Source organism: Cryptotermes secundus, unplaced genomic scaffold, assembly GCF_002891405.2.
Source record: "Cryptotermes secundus unplaced genomic scaffold, Csec_1.0 scaffold840, whole genome shotgun sequence".
NCBI lineage: Eukaryota > Metazoa > Arthropoda > Insecta > Blattodea > Kalotermitidae > Cryptotermes > Cryptotermes secundus.
The window spans coordinates 210,723-231,082 of NW_019725426.1; the positions used below are offsets into that span (position 1 = coordinate 210,723).

Sequence of the window (20,360 nt, forward strand, 5' to 3'; positions counted from 1 at the left end):
CAGCAGAGGCTAGCCACTTTCTTACAGCTGCAATGACAGCATCGTTGTCTGGAAAATGTTGTCCACGTAGTCCGTCTTTCAGAGGCCCAAAGAGATGGAAGTCTGAAGGTGCTAAATCGGGGCTATAAGGTGGATGTGGTAGGACAGTCCAGCCAAACTTTGCAATGTGTGCGGTGGTCGCCAAACTGGTATGGGCTCTAGGGTTATCATGTTACAAGTGAAAGGTTGTCTGCTTCTCTGGCCTGACTCAGGAAATACGGGCTTTCAGCTTAGTCAGCGTCGTCTTGTAGCATTCAGAATTGCCAGTCCCTGGTCGTTATCTGCTGATCTGTTCAGATGAGGCGCTGTTCATTGTGAGGAGTGGCAGCTGAGCAGGGATGCCCATGGCGTGGCTTGTCGTGCACTTCACTTTCGCCACTGTTGAAATGCGCTACCCACCGAATCACTGTGCTGACATCCACTGTATTGTCTCCGTACACCTTTAGCAAGTGTCAATAGATGTCAATGGGTACAATTTGTTCGGCAGTGAGAAATTCAATAACACATTTCTCTTTCATACGCACTTCTATGTCAGACGCCATTTTGGTAGACTGCTCTGCTGTCGTTATCTGTCGCTCGACAACCAAATTAACAATACATTGGCGGGAAGGTTCAACCTTTACTACAACACCACAAACATCCAGCTCAGGCATTACATATTAACACAAAAAAATAGGAGGCATTATATACGGAACGCACCACGTAGATTCCATATGCATCTCTTTGTATAATTTAATGAGAAATAGGACTGAATGAATGTACAAGATGAGTATGACATATCATGAACGCATTTGAAAGGTTCCATATTTATAAATGTGGGAAATACATATCTTATCATAATTGGTTGAAGCACTATGCTGTAAGCCAAAAGGTCATGGGTTCAATTCCCAATGAGGTCATTAGAATTTTCAATTGACCCTAAACCTTCCAGCCACACAGTGACCCTGGGATTGACTCAACCTGTAACAGAAATGAGTACCAGGACTCTTTCTAGGCGTAAAGGGCAGCCAGTGCATAAGGCTGATGTCACCACCATTTGTGAGCTGACTGTCTAGAAAATGTGGGAGCCTCGACATCTCACAACCCTATGGGCCTCCACAGCCTGTTACAGGAATAGCTTAAAAGCTAAAAATATTTTTCTTGTCTTCCTAATTAGCAATAGAGAATCAGTACTTCTATAAGGAGGTTGGTATCCTGTATGTAACTAAATATGGAACACAGGGTTATGACCATATACAGACAAATTACAGCAATTACAGTTACAAATAGGCACAATTCTTGGTTGATAGAGTGAAAGTGCACCAACAATAAATATCCAAATGAGAAAAGAGACATGTTTGGTCAGCATCAGAATGTTTCACTTTTGTCAAGTGTCACTGTGCAGTGGTGGTACTATAGTAAACAAGAAATATGTGTCTAATTGATGGATAAATATTACAAATATGGTGCTAAGAAATGGAGATTATGAATTTTTCCGATGCTGACACAACAAAAAATGTGCAAGTAATTTTGATTGACTGTAAGGGAGCACAATGGTTCAAAAGTGAACAGCAAAATAGTTTTAATGTAATTAATTTTAATGACAAAATGGTTCTCACAATCGTAAGGAGATACTGACAGTCAAACTGCATTTGCCTTTATATATGAGTAAATGTAAATGTTTAAATTTATTGAGTGGATATGATGAACAAACTTCATTATATGAATATGACAGTTTATTCTTCCACATGTTCAAAATTACATATACAGAGAAGGAAAGCTGGGAAACACTGGAATTGCTAAATTCATGTAGCTGTTCACCCAGCAAAAGGAGTGGCAGCTATATAAAACCTCTGATGCCAGCAAGATTAAGCAAAGAAAAGACTGAGCGTAGTTAATAATAATAAAATGGAAGACAAAAGTTACTGCTGTAATTCCCACAGAATCGCTCATACAGCTTTGTGTGAATTTATATCTGATTCTCAGTTAACACTGTGGACATGCGGTGTTGTATTGAGATATTGTGCTCCAAGCCGAAGGATGCGGGATCGAATCCTGATGAGGTGGATTTTTTCAATTTACCTAATCCTTCCAGCTGCACTATGGCCCTGGGGTCGACTTAGCCTCTAACAGAAATGAGTACCATGTATATTCTTGGGGAGAAAGGGCGGCTGACTCATAAGGCTGACAACCTTACTACCATCTATGAGCCGATTGTCTAGAAAATGTGAGAACGTCAACAACTCACAGCCCTATGGACCTCCACGGTCTGATACAGGGATACCTTTAGTAACTTACTTTTACTGTTGACACCATTTATGAATCTAATTATAAATGGAAATCACATCATAACAGGTTTCCTGTTCGTAATATCTTTTGCATCCAGAAGATATTAAAGAAAATCGTTATTGTATTCAACCTGGTGTGTATCGCTGTATAGTATTATTGTGGCTGACAACACAACAGATTCCAAAAAGAATAAACTAGTGTTCTGAGCGGCCTCCGTAGTCTAGGGGTAACGTTCCCACCTCATGACTCAAGGTACGTGGGTTCAAAAACCCGGCGGAGGTCGTGGAATTTTTAAGGGCGGAAAAATTCAGGGAACAAGTCCTCGGGGAGGTACTTTAAGCCATGGGTCCCATGTCGTAGATTTACGGCACGTAAAAGAACCTCATGTCTCTAGGAGACCTCTGAGCAAAATTAGGCCAAGTTTCCTGCCCAACTAGTTTCCAATTCCTCCAGTAGATGGGGGAAGTATCAGGTACCACTACCAGAGGAGGGGGGACCTCTCTGGCAGAAAGGGTCTAAAGTATTAGATACCACTGCCAAGTAGAGGGTAGAAACCTTGCTGGCAGAAAGGGACTAGGAACCCCTGCCAGAGGAGGGACGACCTCGCTGACAGAAAGGGACTAACTATTAGATACCACTGCCAGTAAGAGGTTGGAACCTCGCTGTCAGAAGGGGGCTGATAGTAAGTACCAGTACCGGTAGGGTATGGAGACAGTAGAAATTAAAGGGTGATGCACAATGGACCAGTAACCGGTCTAAGTGCATGGGGAAACCCACCCCCTCAATACGGAATACGGAACTAGTGTTCTGTATTAACATTTGCTAATTATTCTGTATCTGCTGCATGTTTTGATCCAGCTGGATCATGATCGGGCAGTTTTCATGACATAGCACTCGTTATTGAATTGTGTTTCTAATATAGATCCATATTAAAAATTATAATAATATACATTTTGTTTCCAATTTCTGCATCTTGTAAGTTGAAAGGGGAAGTTGTCCCTGTGCTTAACTAATTAAGCACTATGCCATGAAGGCATATGGGGGAGAGGATATATAGATCCACATTTTCATGACCTCAGTATTAGTTGGAGGTGAGTTGTCAGCTTCATGCCGCTGCCACTTAGCCCCTTAGGAAAGAACCCCCAGTACCCATTGAATAGGAGGTTGGGTGGATCCCATAGCCTGTCTGGACGGCATGGAGAAGAGAAAATTCTTTTCTCTACCGGGACTCGAACTCCAACCCCTCAGTCATCCAGCCTGTAGCCAGTTGCTATACTGACTATGCTATCCCAGCTGCTGTTCTACATCTTGTTATGTTACTAAATTGTAATATTAGTTATAAAGGTTAAAAGGTTATAATATATTTACAAATCTGTCAGAATGTTAAATTTTAATTATTTTTCTTAATTTAGTATTAATTAATATTACACTAGAATTATTCTGAAGTGCAATAAATGTCCATGGTGATATATCATAGAGCAGAGGGTTNTCGGTCAGAGGTCTCCTAGAGACATGAGGATCTTTTACGTGCCGTAAATCTACGACATGGGACCCACGGCTTAAAGTCCCTCCCGGAGGACTTGTTCCCTGAATTTTTCCGCCCTTAAAAATTCCACGACCTCCGCCAGGTTTGAATCCGCGTACCTTGAGTCATGAGGTGGGAACCTTACCCCTAGACTACGGAGGCCGCTTAGAGTAGAGGGTAGTTTTGTATCTTGTTTTTAGGCCCTTAAGTATATGTTATGTGGGTGATTACTTGCGTGCAAATTATGCTAAATTCTATATTTTCTCATATTTATTTTTGTGGTGTTTTACATAGCCGTGGTGAAATTATTATGTATGTTGTATATGTTGTGTCTTGTGTGGGGATATCAGAACCATAGAGCATGAACAATCACAATATCCAATAGCTGTAAGAAGTGATATCCCCACACAAGACACAACATATACAACATACATAACAATTTCACCAAAGCTATTCACAACACCACAGAAAGGAAGAATTACTAATATGGATCCATATTAGAAACACAATTCAGTAATGAGTGATATATCATGAAAGCTGGAAGAAGATGATCCAGCTGGATCAAAACATACAGCAGGTACAAAATAAGAAACAAAAGTTAATACAGTAACATTGGTATATTTATTTTGAATTTGTTGTGTTAATGGCCATAATAATACTATATATTGAAGAATATGTTGGAATATGATGGATAGTATTATATTGTAACATCCTGTTGCACATCAAGTTGCATGTGAGATGGCTGACTAATAGGAACAAATGATGGAGCAGTTATTCGTAGATTTTAAAAGCCTGTAATTCTGTTAGAAGATAAATACTGTATATAAAATTGTTTGTTTTTATTCTGTTGCACAGGGCATAAGATCAGTTACAAATATATGACATTGTGCTTCCAAGATTCTCCTCCACCTCTTCTTTTTCTTCTTCCTTTTCTTGGATGTGATATCACATAGTTTGGTAGATTGGTACCTATCCAGCAGGCTACATAGCCTACTGTCACTCAAGCCCTAACCATTTCAAGGACTCAGCTTCATGCCGTCAATTATATTTTTGGTAAAATTATTTACATTCTGTTTTTCTACTCATTTACTACATATCATGACCTTGCAAAGACTGTGCCTTTCCTTTTAAATTGAGGGGTTCTCTACATAATGGTTGTTTTATTGTGTAAACTAAAAGTTCTGCTGGGTTTCATATGTAATATCTATTTTTGATACTATTTCAGAGTGCATGCGACAGCGTTCAAATCTGTAACAGAGATGGTACGAGAAAGTGAAATACGGAAAGCTGATCCTGGGAAAGTCATCATGAAAGAGACAAAACACTCGTGAGTACTAAAACATATTCCAGCCTATTCTCTAGGACAGAATCCATGTCATTAACATTACAGCATGTGGAAGCTGTTAATTTATTATGTGTATTGACGTAAAATGAGGATTACTTATGGGACATAATATTCAGCTTTCAGAGCCCCATTTCTCACTTTGGACAAGACCAAACACGTGTGTCTTGTATTGTATATAATTAAAATTCCTGTAATAAGAATATGAAATATTAGAACCACTCCTTAAATGCAAGACAGTTTACTTAATGAAAATGAAACTATTCTCTCTCCTTACTGGTACATGATATATTTTTATAAATTACTTTTAACATCCCTGTTAAATATTTTGATTTGTTGGAACATGGAACTGTGTTTTTATAACACAATTACTCACTGAATTACTGGGTTTTTGGACTTTTTCCATCATCTGGAATTTGTAGGTAATAGAGGACGCTCTAGGTAATAGTTCTTCCTTTCTCACCTGAAGACAAAACATCGTGTCCTCTGTTACCTAGAATTCCAGACGATGAAAAAAGTCCAAAAGCCCAGTAATTCTGTGTGTCATCCACCATCATCAGAACCCTTTAGAATCTACAATTACTCACTATTTTCCTTTAACACAAAATGGAAACAATTATGCAAACGTGTTTTCTGCCCGTGTGATATTTTCATAAGACATATAAAAATACTTTCTTAAAATACGTCAGTGGGCCCAATTTCTTTATGTGAAGAAATACAAATATTGGAAATGGGAATGTTATGTCATTGTATCACCTCTACAGTCCAGCAAACTCAGTCGCCAATTTCCTGCACTTCGGCAGTAGAGTCCATCCAGAGTCTAACACAATGTTAAGGCAAGTTCATTTACACTTTCCTCACAAAACAAAGTGAAACAGAAAAATGTTAAGAGATCTCACTTCATGTGTCCTATGTGTATCAGTAAGTAAGTCACATGTGTGTTTGTGTATATGTGCGTGCACATGTATGCCAGGGGGTTCTTCTGCTGTCAGCAACTGTATGCAGCTTCTTGTGTCAGTGCAGGTCCTGTCTGTATAACAAAGTTCTTGCATGGTAGAAAGGAAAAATTCTTGTCATGTCACGCATTTCATGTTAATGTTGGAATTTATATTCACAGGCATGTCACTGAAGTCATATTTTCACTTTGACTCTAATATGAATTGTACAGTATGGTACACTTCAGTGTGATATATACATTAGGGTCAGTTATTGTAAATATCGCAGTACAGGTATTAACTTGTCTGAGAAATGCATTATGAAGTCAGGTTGTAACACATAAGAACAGGTAAAAATACCCTCCTCTTAGAATTGTTTATTAATGGGTTTATGATGTTCAGTTTCCACAGTAATCTGTCATTCCAGTCCTTTAAACTCACTTGAAATGTATAAGTTTTCCGTGACAGGTTGCCAGCTTGACTAATGCCAACCTGAATGGTGAGGATCTCTTAGTTTGGTGTAGGTATCCCTACTGACATAGCTCTTGGATTCTTTGGAAATCTCTTGCCTCCCCACTGTTACTTTTGGGGAGGTAAAAGGGGCCATGCTCGTAATTTCTTAAAGTAGCAAGATATTGTGTACTAAATAGCTGATAATTCAGGTAGAATAATATTCATGCATTTTAGATGATAAACCTGGAGACAGGCTGGTCTAGCAGTAATTCTCTGAACTACATTGAAGGAGTGCTTGGCTTGAATCTTGGCCAGGTTACCAGCTATTCTGATCGGGGTTTTTCATGGATTTTCCTTAGTCCCTCCAGGCAGGCTTCAGTTAGTCTATATTTATTCCTCCAATTCCTTTCTGCTTCATCATTCATTGTCATCCTATCATGCAACAATTTGTTTGTTATAGGCCAGGTAATCATATGGGGAGATATTTGTTGCCTGTCTGTTTATCTGCACACCAACCAGCTGGCTGAAGATGAGAATAATGCAGAGTCCAGTGTAAAGTTTATTGTTTGCAGGTTTCTAAGCCTGCTTATGCTGTGTATTTTTATATCTTCTTAGAATTTGTGTCACAAATAATTCATCATTGTAGGTGCTCTGGCCTGGTCTTATTCCAAATTAATTCTGAAGCAATGAGTCATTTACACATTTGGTATACACTCCTTTAGGGGGATGGACCCATCCTGAGGCCTTAACCTATACAGGACAGCAGAGTACAGAAACTTGTGAAATACATCAAGTTCTCAAGTGGGGTTTGGATCGTTAGTTCCAGTGTTAGGGAGATCCAAGGCTGTATATACTTTGGGCCATGTGGTCACTATTTATAAATAATGTATAAAATTATATGTATATAAAAGTTCCATTCATGTGAGACTTGAATTTATCACAGCAATGACTGTGAAGATTGATGTCTTTTTTAATATGACACTATGCAGTGTGATAGACAGCAGTCTGCCAGATTGTGGGACATCAAATCCCAAAAGACTAATCTTCATGTATCACTCATGTTATTTTAAGCCATCATGTGCCAGTCGCAGTATGCACTGTGTTCTTATATATGTAACATATGCCTGCTTCATGTTTTATTTGTCTCATTCTTCCTAATTGAATGACCCTAACTGAACAGAGTGTATGATTCAAATTATGATGCTGCTCATTCCATGCCTACCTTCACGGTAAAGATTAATACAACATTAATAAATCTATATAAATATAAGCATTGCAAATGCTTTTAACAATTGCTCTGTCAAGAGTGATGAAATTTTGCAACCTTTAGAATGTTGTTCAAGTAACTGTGCCAAATGAATGAATAAAATATCATTAACCTTTTGAAAGGCAAATGTCTTGTAAATAGTATTTAAAAATACGGTTCCTGCTTCATAGAAGATGTGCTGCATATCCTTTATAAGAACAAGTTGGTAATTGCAGTTTATGAAAATAATTTTCCTGAATTCCAAAAATTATGACTTGTAAATACACTCTATTGTGTGAACAGGAAAAATCTTCTGCTGCATCTTTTATTACTTCCTAAACTTATCATGGCTTTGAAGACAGAGTTTGTGATGTTAAAACCAAGGGTACCACAAGTGATTTATTAATGAGGGATTGTCTGCAATGAAGCTGAGCACAGCAGTCTGTCACTACACCTTAGGAGTCTGTAAGATTCAGTGTTAAGCGCAATTCCTTGTCACATTGACATAATAAAAGTTCTCTGAAGAGAGTTCATGTGGCAAGTTTAAAGGTGTCACTGTTTGCAAATTCTTGTGCTTCATGATCATATCAAATCAAAAAATTTGTGCCCTAAAACTGAATTTTAAATCTATCTTACTTAAACATGATGCAGTGGTTTGCTATTTGTAGATTGTGTGTATTCTTACAGTATTTAACGTAGCAAAAGGATGAGTTTGAATGAAATTTTTGGGTGAAAGATGAATCTGCAGTACATTGAGTTCTCCATATTTTATTTCTTATTCATAGCTATACTTTTAAAATAAAATTGTTATAAACATTTTCATATTTATTTGCTAAGTTCAGTTTTCTCCTGTGACTTCTCTTGAAATTGACACAAATCCAAAATGTTATTTTTTACATTACAGGAAGGTTTAGACTGTGGCACTGACAAACTGTTCTTCCCTGATAGTCTTACTTAAAAGGAACTGAAATTTTTGTCAAGCACGTAGCCTTGACCTCCTGCATTTTTATGTAAATTAGCGCAATAGTTCAAGTGAATTTAAATGACAGAAACAGCAGACCTACTAAATACCATAAACTACCGAACTGTTCCTTGTGCTAGGCACTGCCAGTTAACATATTACCAGTTCATGACAGTAGGTGGTCTTTAAATAGAAAATAACCTTCTACGTAATATTGTAATACAGTAACCCCATGTCATTCTGTGAAATTGACAGAGAAAGAGGAATCCCAGTCCCTGTCAGCATTCAGATCCTTCTTACCCAGTTCATAATCAGGCCCTGTACTGCCTGACCTTTTGCAATTAATAAATATGTTGCAGATAATCAGATTTCATTTATGTGGAAATAGTCAAATGTATTATTATGTTTCTTGTTTGTTTATCATAATTGAAAATTTGATTGCCACAGGTAAAGCATACAGTTAGTCTAGTGATCATAATCAAAGTGAAAATGTACTGTTTCACTCTTGCAGTTCTGGTTAAAAATAACTTGAGTTCTGTTAAAATAACTTATAAAGGAAAAAACTGGTGACATCAATCAGTGCTCCTGTGTGGCAGAAGACTAAAGAAATTTAAGAATGTCATAAACAAACAGTCTGCTTTCCATTTATTTTGTTGAGAGAGTGGTATTAGTAAAAGTAAGAGAAGAGTTTTCTGAAGAAGCTTTAGAGACTGAGTTGATTAGTGATTTGTCAGATCTGTAATTTTTAATGAACATTTTGCATTTATTCAGAAAGATACCAGTCTCCTTTAGTTCATTGTGACATCAACACATGTAGAACATTCTCCTCTAATCCTTCTGTACAGTCTCCATGACTCTGTCACAACATGTAGAATAAATGTAAGATTGTACATAACCACTGTATAGCAAATTTATGTGGTACCCTGCACTGTTCCAACTGTAGATGTAGTCAGCTCGCAGCAGTAAGAGGTGATGGACACATTAACATAGTAGATCTGACAAGCTGTAAATATTACATGCAGCATGTAGTAACATTTCGTTTCAGTTATCAGATTGAACCCATTTGTGCTTTAGTATATAATTTCAGCTTACCAGAACTCCTTACACATTATTAATACAGATCTTGTGAGGGTCAGTACAGAAACTCCTTCTCTCCCCTGTTCACCTTCCCTGGGTGACACTAAGGACAAAATTTGGCTCTTACACTTGAAATTTTAAACAAACTTTTATATATAGAGAATTTGTCTATACTGTTATTAAAAGTTGTACTGGAACTTATTTCAGAATTACTGGTAGTGGGCAGCATGAAAGTTGTTAAGGAAGTGTATAAATGAAATAAAGGGCTCTAGTTGTAAAGTTGAATTAATCTTGGTTGAATATGAACACAAAGAAGCAGTGTATTTTTCAGAATCTGGAATATTTGAAGAAATTTACAAAAGACATCTTAAAAACTGTCTTGAGTGTTTAGTGATGGGATCTGCGCTTACAAGACAAAATTCAGATTACGTGAATTGCAAGGATGCCAAACATGAAAGGTATTTGATACACCTACATTACTGACAGTTCATATTCAGGTCTTTAGCTACAACAAATGTAGTGAAACTTTGTCTCGGTATGGAAAATCATGAGCCCTGGCTGTATCAGAAACAAACGCAAGTGAGAATCTCCTTGCAAACTTTCGTTCTGAGATAAAACCATGGACAATAGTAGCATGGGATGTGAATATCTGAAGGTGGGAGGGTCAGTACATTTTGTCTAATATGTGTAAGATTGGTGCTATTAATATTCTGTTTTATTATTTTAGTTTTCACATGCCAGAGAAGTGTGTGGCCACTGTCAGAGCAAGCTTCAATGCTGGAATTACCAAATGTGATTGAGTGGTTGATCCTACTGCTTTGTATTTGGTTGACTCCCTTTCTAATATCAGCCTGGATATTGGCTATACTGACTGATGTTTATCATGGTTTTCCTTGGTCCATCCATGAAAAATCCAGGGTAGCACCTCAAAATAGAGCACTCAGTTCCCAAAGAATTGGATTCAGTATTGGTAAAGCCTTGCTTGCCCTGATACTCTCATTTTCTTATGTTGCTTAATTATGCATTGTGTCACTTTTTATTTGGTTCATTGTTATGGGCTTTGGTAGGGGATATGTTAGGTTAGGATAGGTTATATTACATTACATTGCATTAGAATAAAGGACACACAGTTAAAGTTAAATATATATCTTTAAATTTGATTTGTATTTTTAGTTTCCAAGTATCATAGCCATGTATGTCTATGCCAGCATAATGTCATCTTTGTCCGTAAAACATATTGTGGCATATTTGCTCAAGGCAGGAACCCTGAATCTAGCAGATAGAGCCATTGCTAGTGAGCAGTTCTGCAAACACTCCTATTGCTAGGCAACAGATTGGCAACACAAAACAGTGGAGTAACTTTGAAGCACTGTTCTCTACAGTGTCTGCAGTAGCTACATGATGCGACAATAGAATAACTGTGGGGGGAGGCGTTTTCGGTGTGGTCCATGCCAAGGTGTTGTAAGCAGGACAAGTCTAAAGTTTAGTTAGTTGTGAGATGTTTGCCAGCCAGCAAAGACGTGAACATGGAAGGTGAGGAAGCTACGGCATTGGAACCCATTACTGGGTGACCACCAGTTAAGATACAGCAGACTGTGAAGCCTACATATGTGCTGTAGTGAACTGCAGAGTATGTGAATTAGCGTTAGTACTGTAGTTATATGTAGTTGCATTCTGTAAGAGTCCTGTAAATCCAATTACCAATCCAAACCCCTTCCATAGACAATCACTTGACATCTGCTGTCAGAAGTGGAATTGGATTGATTGACTGAATGGATTGAATTGTTGGACTGAAGACTGCAGTAGGTAGATGTATAATCATATTACAAAAATGGAACAAATGATGAAGCAAATACAGGAACGCTTTGTGGCCTGTCAAGAGCAAATGATGGCCAAAATGAAAGTTGAGATGGAAACCAACCAAAAGTAAATGATGGCCAAAATGAAGACTGATATGAGAGCCAGTAACGAGAAGTTTTAGGTCCTTCGAGGTACTCTCATCTCCAGGGTGAATATCCACCAGGCCAGGACAGAGTCCACTCAAGAAGAAATGAAAGCTAAGAGTAGCACACATCAAGAGAAGATGGAGGCTGTAAACTCTCCATTTAGTCTGAGTTAGAGGAGACACTCAGACTTCGGGTGGAAGGTGCCCTGTTGTGTTGACCAAAAGACACAGGTCCTTCGCAAGGAACTGACTGAGAAGATTGATGAAACACAGGGGGACTTGCAGGCCATAAGAACGTCTGTAAATCTGCGAACAAAGAGTCTCCTGGAAGCCAATACAAACATAAGGGATCACCCTCATGAAGAGCTTGGCCTCATGATCCAGAGTGAGGCAGAAATGACGATGGCCCTAATAGATACTGCGTGGTGAGGACTTGAGGCCCAGGGCAAGTGCAGAGAAGGGACAGGAACTGGCATGGGCGTGCTGAAGCCACCGAAGTTCAATGGGACTACATCATGGGCTGTGGGCCATGTTCTGGGACCAGTTTGAAACCATAGGAGAGCCCAAATACTGGATGTGCCTGGAGAAATCCACATACTTGATTGTCACCTTGCAGGGCCATGCCACCAATGTGGTACCTGGAGTCCCGAAAGGAACGACCTAAGAGGAAACCTTTGAAGCCCTAGAGGACTGCAGCATATCGCAGTCAGCTAAAAATGAGAACCAAAGTGTCGGAGAATCCTAGCAAGAATTTGCCACAGCCATCAAACAGCTGGCCCACCACGCCTACCCTGCACTACCCAAAGACCATATAAGGAGAGAGTTGGGCAAGGCGTTTGCTGATGGGATACAAGACCCCGCCATAAAAACCCAGCTGCTGCTGGGAGGAGATAACAGTGAACAAGGCTCTTGGGTAACCCATTGAGCTGCAGCCCATGCTCCTGGCAGCCAGGCTCCCCCCACAGAGCTAGTGGTAGGACATTCTGGGGGAGCTGATCGCCCAAAACTGGGCGAAGATACCAAAGATAATTGGTGTGATGGAGCTGTGGGGAGCCAGGCCACCTCCAGGTTAACTGTACCTATGGGAGGTTGGATGAAAGATGACAACCAGTGCAGAAAACAAGACAGAAAACCTCCAAGAGACATACAGCAATAGAAGAACTGTTGGAAGAGGTGTTTTCTGTGTGATCTGTGCTGAGTTATTATAAGCAGTATAAGTCTAGAATTTAGTTGTGAGACAGTCAACAGCCAGTAAAGACATGACCACGGAAGCTGAGGAAGCTGCAATGTTGAAGCCATTACCAGGCTACAACCGGTGAAGATACAGCAGACTGAGAAGACTTCATGCATGCTGTAGTGAACTGCAGAGTATGTGAATTATCATTAGCACTGTAGTTATATGTAGTTATGTTTTGTAAGAGTTCAGTAAACCCAATTACCAATCCAAACCTCTTCTGTAGACACCCAGTCATGTGACAATATTGTGTGTTCACCATTAGAGTATTCTCAGTATTCTTTTGGTAGATCCTGTATATGGATCTGGCTCATCCACCCAGCTCTGAAATGTAATAAACAGAGCATTCATCAATTTCCAATCATTAGCACTGGTAGTGGCGTAAGGCATCCGTGGCCAAATGTTTTCAATCAATGATTTCCTCTAAAAGTGCACTAGTGCCCAAAAATGCTCATCTTATGTTTTTTAAATACACTTCTGTACCTTCAGACTCTGTTTCTCTGAAATAGATTTTGTCAGTATTCTTTTTAATTATCTCTTTATTATTTACTTAACAGTATTGTCAGCAACTCAGAATAATATAGTGTTGAATTTCCCATCTTTGCTTAGGTCTCCCTTATAATCTGTCTCTTTTTTATTTTGTCATATAACAAGATGTACCTGAAAGATGCAGACAAACTTAGAGCACGAGTTCCACATACCAAACCAAGAAGTCCTGAAATATGTAATTTGTGAGTTATAGCTGAAAGAGTACATTTATAGTAACTGCTCAAAATGACCTCCATGTGATTCAGCGCATGGCTCGACACGTCTCGTCGTGGACTGCCGCATCCGCTCAAGGATACTGGGGTGGTTGCAGATAGTCTGACAGGCATTCCCAATGCAATGGTGAGGTGCTTCCTCATTGTCAACAGGAGCTACATACACAGGGGTTTCTAGGGTTCACCACGGGTAAAAATCCAGAGGATTAAAATCTGGTGAGCATGGTAGTGATGCAGTGAGTCCTCCTCTACCTGTCCATCTGTCATGATAGCTGTTATTGAGAACATCTCAAACAGTACAGTTAGAATGTGCTGAGCACCATCATGCATAAACCACATTTGTGCTCTGACTGCCGGTACTACATCTTTCAGTAGCTTAGGCAGATCATATAAGAGGAAATCTCAATTGTGGTTGCATTCAAGCTGATGTGGCAGAACATGTGGCCATTCAACCATTACAATTAGCATAGCCATATGTAAGAAGCACATCCATCAATTTGTTAAATTAATAACTGTCCATTGTTCATACTGAGGGTACTCAACAGAGCACACTGTTGTACAAGAACATATGGATTTCACAGTACATATTGAATACACTTCATATACATACAACTGACATTGCACCACTTCACACAATCAGGACATGGTACCAGCACCATTCATCTGTTGCTAATGATCTGTACTTGGTAATGTTAGGAATGTGTTTGAAGGTCAACCCACAGTGCACAGGAGCAGACAGTTTCTACCCTACTAGGGAGACATGGGCCATAATAACAGTGGTTGAATAGGTCATGATGGTACTCTTCCACCTGTAACTCACAAATTAAATGTTTCCAGACACGTGCTGGTATGAACATTTTCTCTTGTTTTTTTGTGTGTGTGTGTGTGTGTGTGTGTGTGGAACTCATGCCCTAAGTCTATTCACACCTTTCACTTACACTCTGTAGATAGTATATACAAGAAATTATTGTTATTGTGAATGGTATCGATCTTGAGATTTTGCCATATTTACATGTTTTGAAACCTCCCTGAGTACAAAAAATACTTATGTATAAGCAGATGAAGCAAGCCTGCGCCAAAGTAACTTAAAGAGGGCTGAATTAAGTTTACAATAAAATTTCATATTGGGTCAGAATGAGACCCCTCATTTCAGACTGCAGTGGCGAAATTGAATCATCTAGTTTCACCGGACTGGAATCATTGGATTGATGTTATGTTTATAAAGAAGTGTGATGAATTCATGATGAGATGTTAATCAGTTCTTCACATCACATACAGAAAAGAAGGCATTGAATTTGGTATGTGGAAATGGCTGTTATTTCACACTCATATCTGTTTACTGTTCTAAAGAAGTTTTTATTTATTTCGTGGTAGTTAATTGGCGTTTAGAATCTGCATTGTGGGACAGAAGTAAGCATTGTTTGTAATATTCACAAATGATCTCAAACTGTGGCACATTTTAATCAGGATAAAATTTATTATTGTTGTAGTTGTTCACTTTTATGTTGTGTTTGTCATCTGGCTATCAAGTGTATTGATATTAACATCTGTAGCATGTTGCACTTTATTCATATTACATCCAGTATGTTTCATATTTGAAATAGTTGGTTTTCAGTCTTTCTGTCAGCTTCCTTTGAGCAGAAAAATGGAATGAAACATGAAATCAGCCCTTACCTATATACCTTTACATTATCAAACTCTTTCTTGCTGCAAAATTGTTTCACCATTGTAGTGCTTCAACAGAATTATCCCTAGGTTGGCACAGCTATTTTGCTTACATATACAAAATACCCAGTTTGCATCTCATCTGAAGTCTAGCTGTTGTGAGTGATTCATGGTTTTCCTTAGTCCCTTCTAGCTAATTTCACACTAGTAGCTCAGGATAGCCTACAGCTTCATTTTGCTATGTCCCTCCTGATGACACTGCTATGCCACTAGCAGTTGTTACAGCATTGTAAAATAACTAGTGGTGGGTTTCCGTAATGAGAATGTTAGGTTTGTTACATATAGAATGACTGATACTGAATTTTGTATGATAATAGGTTAGTGATGAAGATGGGTTGTGATGCTGTGTTATCCTAAAGAAGTTCACCATGCAGCTTTTTTGCTTGCTTTATATTTGTTGCTTGGCTTACTTATTGACCCTGAAGATGGAGGCATTACATTGCTTGAAATGTCAGTGAATGTCTACTGGATTGCATGGCATCACATCTCTTCTCTTCGTAGTCTCAACATAAGAGGCCCAAATCCTACTTGTTAATCAACAGTATGATGCAAATCACAACTTCTGCTAGTTTATTAGAAGGAGAATGGAAGGCAGTTTGTAGTGATGGTCATGATTTAACGTAATTTACAATTGTCTCCCCACATTTTTAATCTTCAAATCCACTAGTTTTATTTGAAAGGTCCACACAAAAAGTTGTCAGGCAGATTTCATTTTGGTATGTTTGTTACACCATTCCATTTTAGGATACATATATTAATAATTTTGTCTAATGCTGTGCTAGGCATAGAAGTATGAATTAATTGTTTGTTATACTTATTTAAAAGTGCAGGTAATCCAGTATACTTCTGTATGTTAAAACCTTCATCATGACTTTCGATATATTCTGCAAGATTCTAAAATTTATTCTTTGGACCACATTTATTGAACATTTGTTGGAATTAAATGAAAGTTGTTATAAAAGATAATTATTACCAGTCACTGATAGGATCTCAAAAACTACATTTTCCTGTATTTCAATAGCTTCACTAGGTATCTGTGTTGGATGACACTGAACATTCAGATATTTCAGTGATGACTTGTACACTTTGGCATAGTAACCATGACAGTTAACTTAAGAATATTATAACCAGAGGATTCATCACCATGATGACTGGAACCTTGTCTGACCAAGTTCAATCTATTTCCTCTTCATGCAATTTAATGTTAGTCTCATGTCTTCATCGCAAAATGCATCTGTGCCAAAACTGAATGTATAAGTCTGTTCTACATGGCCAGTTGTTTTAAGACTGAGGGTGTTTGAGAACAGGGTGCTGAGGAGAATATTTGGACCTAAGAGAGATGAAGTGACAGGAGGTTGGAGAAAACTGCCTAATGAGGAGCTTCATAATTGCCGGGCGTAATTAGAATGATAAAGTTAAGGAGAACGAGATGGACAGAACATGTAGGATGCATAGGGAGAAGAAAAATGCATACAAGATTTTACTGAGAAAATTAGAAGGAATAACGGCACCAGGAAGACCTAGATTTAGAAGGGAGGAGGATGAAATGGGCAGGACGAATAGGGAAGAAGAGTAAGCATATAGACTGCTGGTGGAAAAGCCAGAACGAAAGAGACCACTAGGAAGACCAAGACATAGGTGGGTGGATAATATTAAAATGGACCTTAGAGAGATAGGGGGTGGTATGGACTGGATTGATCTGGCCCAGGATAGGGACCAGTGGGTGGCTCTTGTGAACATGGTAATGAACCTTCAGGTTCCATAAAGTGTTGGGAATTTCTTGAGTAGCTGTAAAATTGGTGGCTTCACAAGAAGGAATCATCTCCAATAAGTTAATTAGTTGTTAGTTAGTTAGTCAATTGCTCAGACTACATAGCATTCAATGATAAAATAGTTAGTAATAAATTGTAAGGGATAAGGAAGGAAATGTTCCTGACCTAATTTGAGATACTATCCTGGTATTACATGAAGGGCTTGAGGAAGTCCATGAAAAATCTCAGTCAGAATAGCAGGTCTCCAGGCCAAGATTTGAACCTGGGATCTTCCATATACAAAATAGGATTATTGCCTGTTTGATCTCAACCTTTAAAGTCTTTGATGATATTATGACAATAGGAGAGAAATATATAGCAAGATTCCTTGTTAATGACTGACATAAATGAAAAATATGTGTTTGTTCTGTAACATGTCTATACTGCAATGCTTTACTTTGGGTGGTGGCAGATCTCAGTTATCTCCCTCAGAATGCCTGGGATTGTGTGAAATACTGTTTTCTCTGACCAGATACCGTTATTTTTAAAAATTTAATGTTCAAGATCTAAGATTTCATTTATTGACTTACCGATTGCTGCAGGGAGCCAGAATAGTGCAGTCAGTGTAACACTGGCTATGGGCTGGATGACTGAGGTGCCAGAGTTCGAGTCCTGGTCGGGTCAAGAATTTTCTCTTCTCTGTGTCATCTAGACCGGCTCTGGGGCCCACCCAGCTTTCTATACAATGGGTACCGTGGGCTCTTATCCCGGGGTAAAGCGGCCGGGGCGTGAAGCTGACCACTCACCTCCAACTAGTTGCAAGGTCAAGAAAACATGGATCTATACATCCACTCCATCATGCGCCTTCATGGCATAGTGCTTAATTAGTTAAACACAAGTACAACTTTACTTTTTTACTTTTACCTATCCCTGTCACAGTGATAATCTGATGTTCTATGCTGTTTAAGGAATTAATTTGTCCTTTTTAGTCAACATATGTGTCAATTTATTGTCACGTTTATTCAGTAATGTATTTAAGAAACTAAGCTGAAGGAATTAAATATGTCACACTCCTGTTCAAAACATTTGTATTTGCAAAATTCAGACTACTTTCATCATCATGTGACAGTTGAAGTGAAACATGCTGAACTATGAACATTTTGAATCTAACTTCTCTTCAGAGGGTGATAAATCCTGTTCTGTCATGTAAGTTTTCACACATGGATTATCACAATCAAGAGCTTCTCATCCTTATCTGTTTGACATTTGCATGTTACTCTAAAGTTAAAGTTGTTGCTGTGTTTGTGTTATTTTCTCTTCTACGTGGATCGAATGATAAGTAAGAATCAGTGTTCAATCTAACCCTGCTTTATTAAGACAAACTTTTGATACACACAAAGTGTTTTATATATATTCACACACATAACCATGGTAACACATAATAATAAAGAAATTCTGTTTTTTACACACAACAGTAGTAACACATAACAATAGAGAAATTAGGAACAGCACATGTAGCGCAGTCTATTATTGAAAATTATTTACTACGACGTTGCCAACTCTAGCATTATATTTTAATAATAATTTTTTTTATATATTCATTAACCTTTAACGTATGGACTTTTAAATTGCCAGGAGCCCTGTACGGCCAGAATTTAAATCACCCTAATTAATTATCACCACAAACTTTCAGAAAAAATGCATATTTTCCGTTCTATGCCACATAGAAATATGAACTAAAAAGAACCTGAAAGACAATAAAATTTTCTACATATACGTAAAAGAACACATTTTACAAATGAAAATTAATTGTGAATATTTTGTCATGAAATGCAAAACATACTCTTTATTATGTATGTTATGAAGTTCCAAAGGACTTACCCATTGTTTTTTCTTCAATCTTGAATCATGATGATATTGTAGATATGATCACACTATATACAATAATATTTTGTTCAGACTGTACGCAAGTTTGAACTGCGTCACTTCACAGTTTATGCTAGCTCACACTCTGATGCACGTGTGCCATCTCTCAAAACAGTCCTCCACACAGAGCGCAACGTTACACTTTTTACAGTAGTAGGCCGTGGTTCTGCGCTTCTTATTCTGAGAACAAATACGACAACATCTTTGTTTTCCTTTGGCTGGCCAGTGTTGTGAATGTTTCACCTCCTGTGACTCAGTTGGGCCCCAGATGAACTTGGCCTCCCCTGAGAAACGCCACTGACTGTGATATTCGCCTCATGCGACTGAAGAATCAAATCCCGGACCAATATTTCGCGGAACTTTTTGTGTGTCATTTTTCCACCACATGACTTATGTAATAGATATGCATTGGCGAATCCCCGGGTGTTCTGTTACAAAACCTAATGTCCGTGTCCTCTGCCTTGTCTGATGATGATGATGACGACGACAACGTATCTGCTCGAGGTTCAGTGAACTCATTGATATCTTATAACTCTTCATCAGATTCCTCTTCCATCAGTATTTCCTCCAGCTCTTCTGCATCAAGAATTTTGGAATATCGGGCACGTTTTTGTGGTTCCATCTTGGGGGAGGGGGGTTTCCAGCAAAATCGAATCAATTATGATGATTCACAAAGACTCGCAAAATAGTGATGCAAAGTAACTGTAATAGTATGGTACAATAGGCTAGAAGTGGCAGCAGTACAAGAGACTTAGTCCCACCACACTAGCAATAAAAATAATAATTGAATTGAATTGAATTTATTTACATTCTATAAATCCTAAGTAGGTTAGTACCTTTGGATACAGAACAAGTCAAAAGGTTACATACATAAGTACAGGCAATTTTAGCTTAAAAATTAATATAACTTACATTGAAGTATTCATCTAAAGAGTAGAAGGAATGAGCATATAGATAATTCTTTAACTCTGATTTAAACTTTTTAGTATCATTGCCCAAGTTTTTAATACTTTGTGGCAGATTGTTGAACACTTTTATGCCAGTAAAGTAGACTCCTTTTTGATATACTGATAAAGTTGATGAGGGTAGGTGGAAGTTATATTTTTGTCTAGTATTCATGTTATAGACATCAGAATTTAATTTGAATTTATCTTTGTTGTAAACAACAAATA

The 20,360-nt window shown here is 38.2% G+C and overlaps 1 protein-coding gene across 9 annotated transcripts in view; it reads left to right on the forward strand.

Moving 5' to 3' along the window:
• LOC111863415 (phospholipid-transporting ATPase IA) overlaps nucleotides 1–20,360 on the forward strand; it is a 225,615-nt gene that overhangs the window by 158,077 nt on the left and 47,178 nt on the right. For 7 of the 9 annotated variants that reach the window (XM_023849724.2, XM_033751055.1, XM_023849723.2 and 4 more), the window contains one exon: nucleotides 5,058–5,159. In XM_023849724.2, the coding sequence (XP_023705492.1) occupies nucleotides 5,058–5,159 (102 nt within the window). Of the gene's footprint in view, nucleotides 1–5,057; nucleotides 5,160–7,022; nucleotides 9,989–14,919; nucleotides 17,097–20,360 lie in introns of those variants that run through there. The other 2 variants (XM_033751051.1, XM_023849725.2) reach the window with 2 other exon arrangements.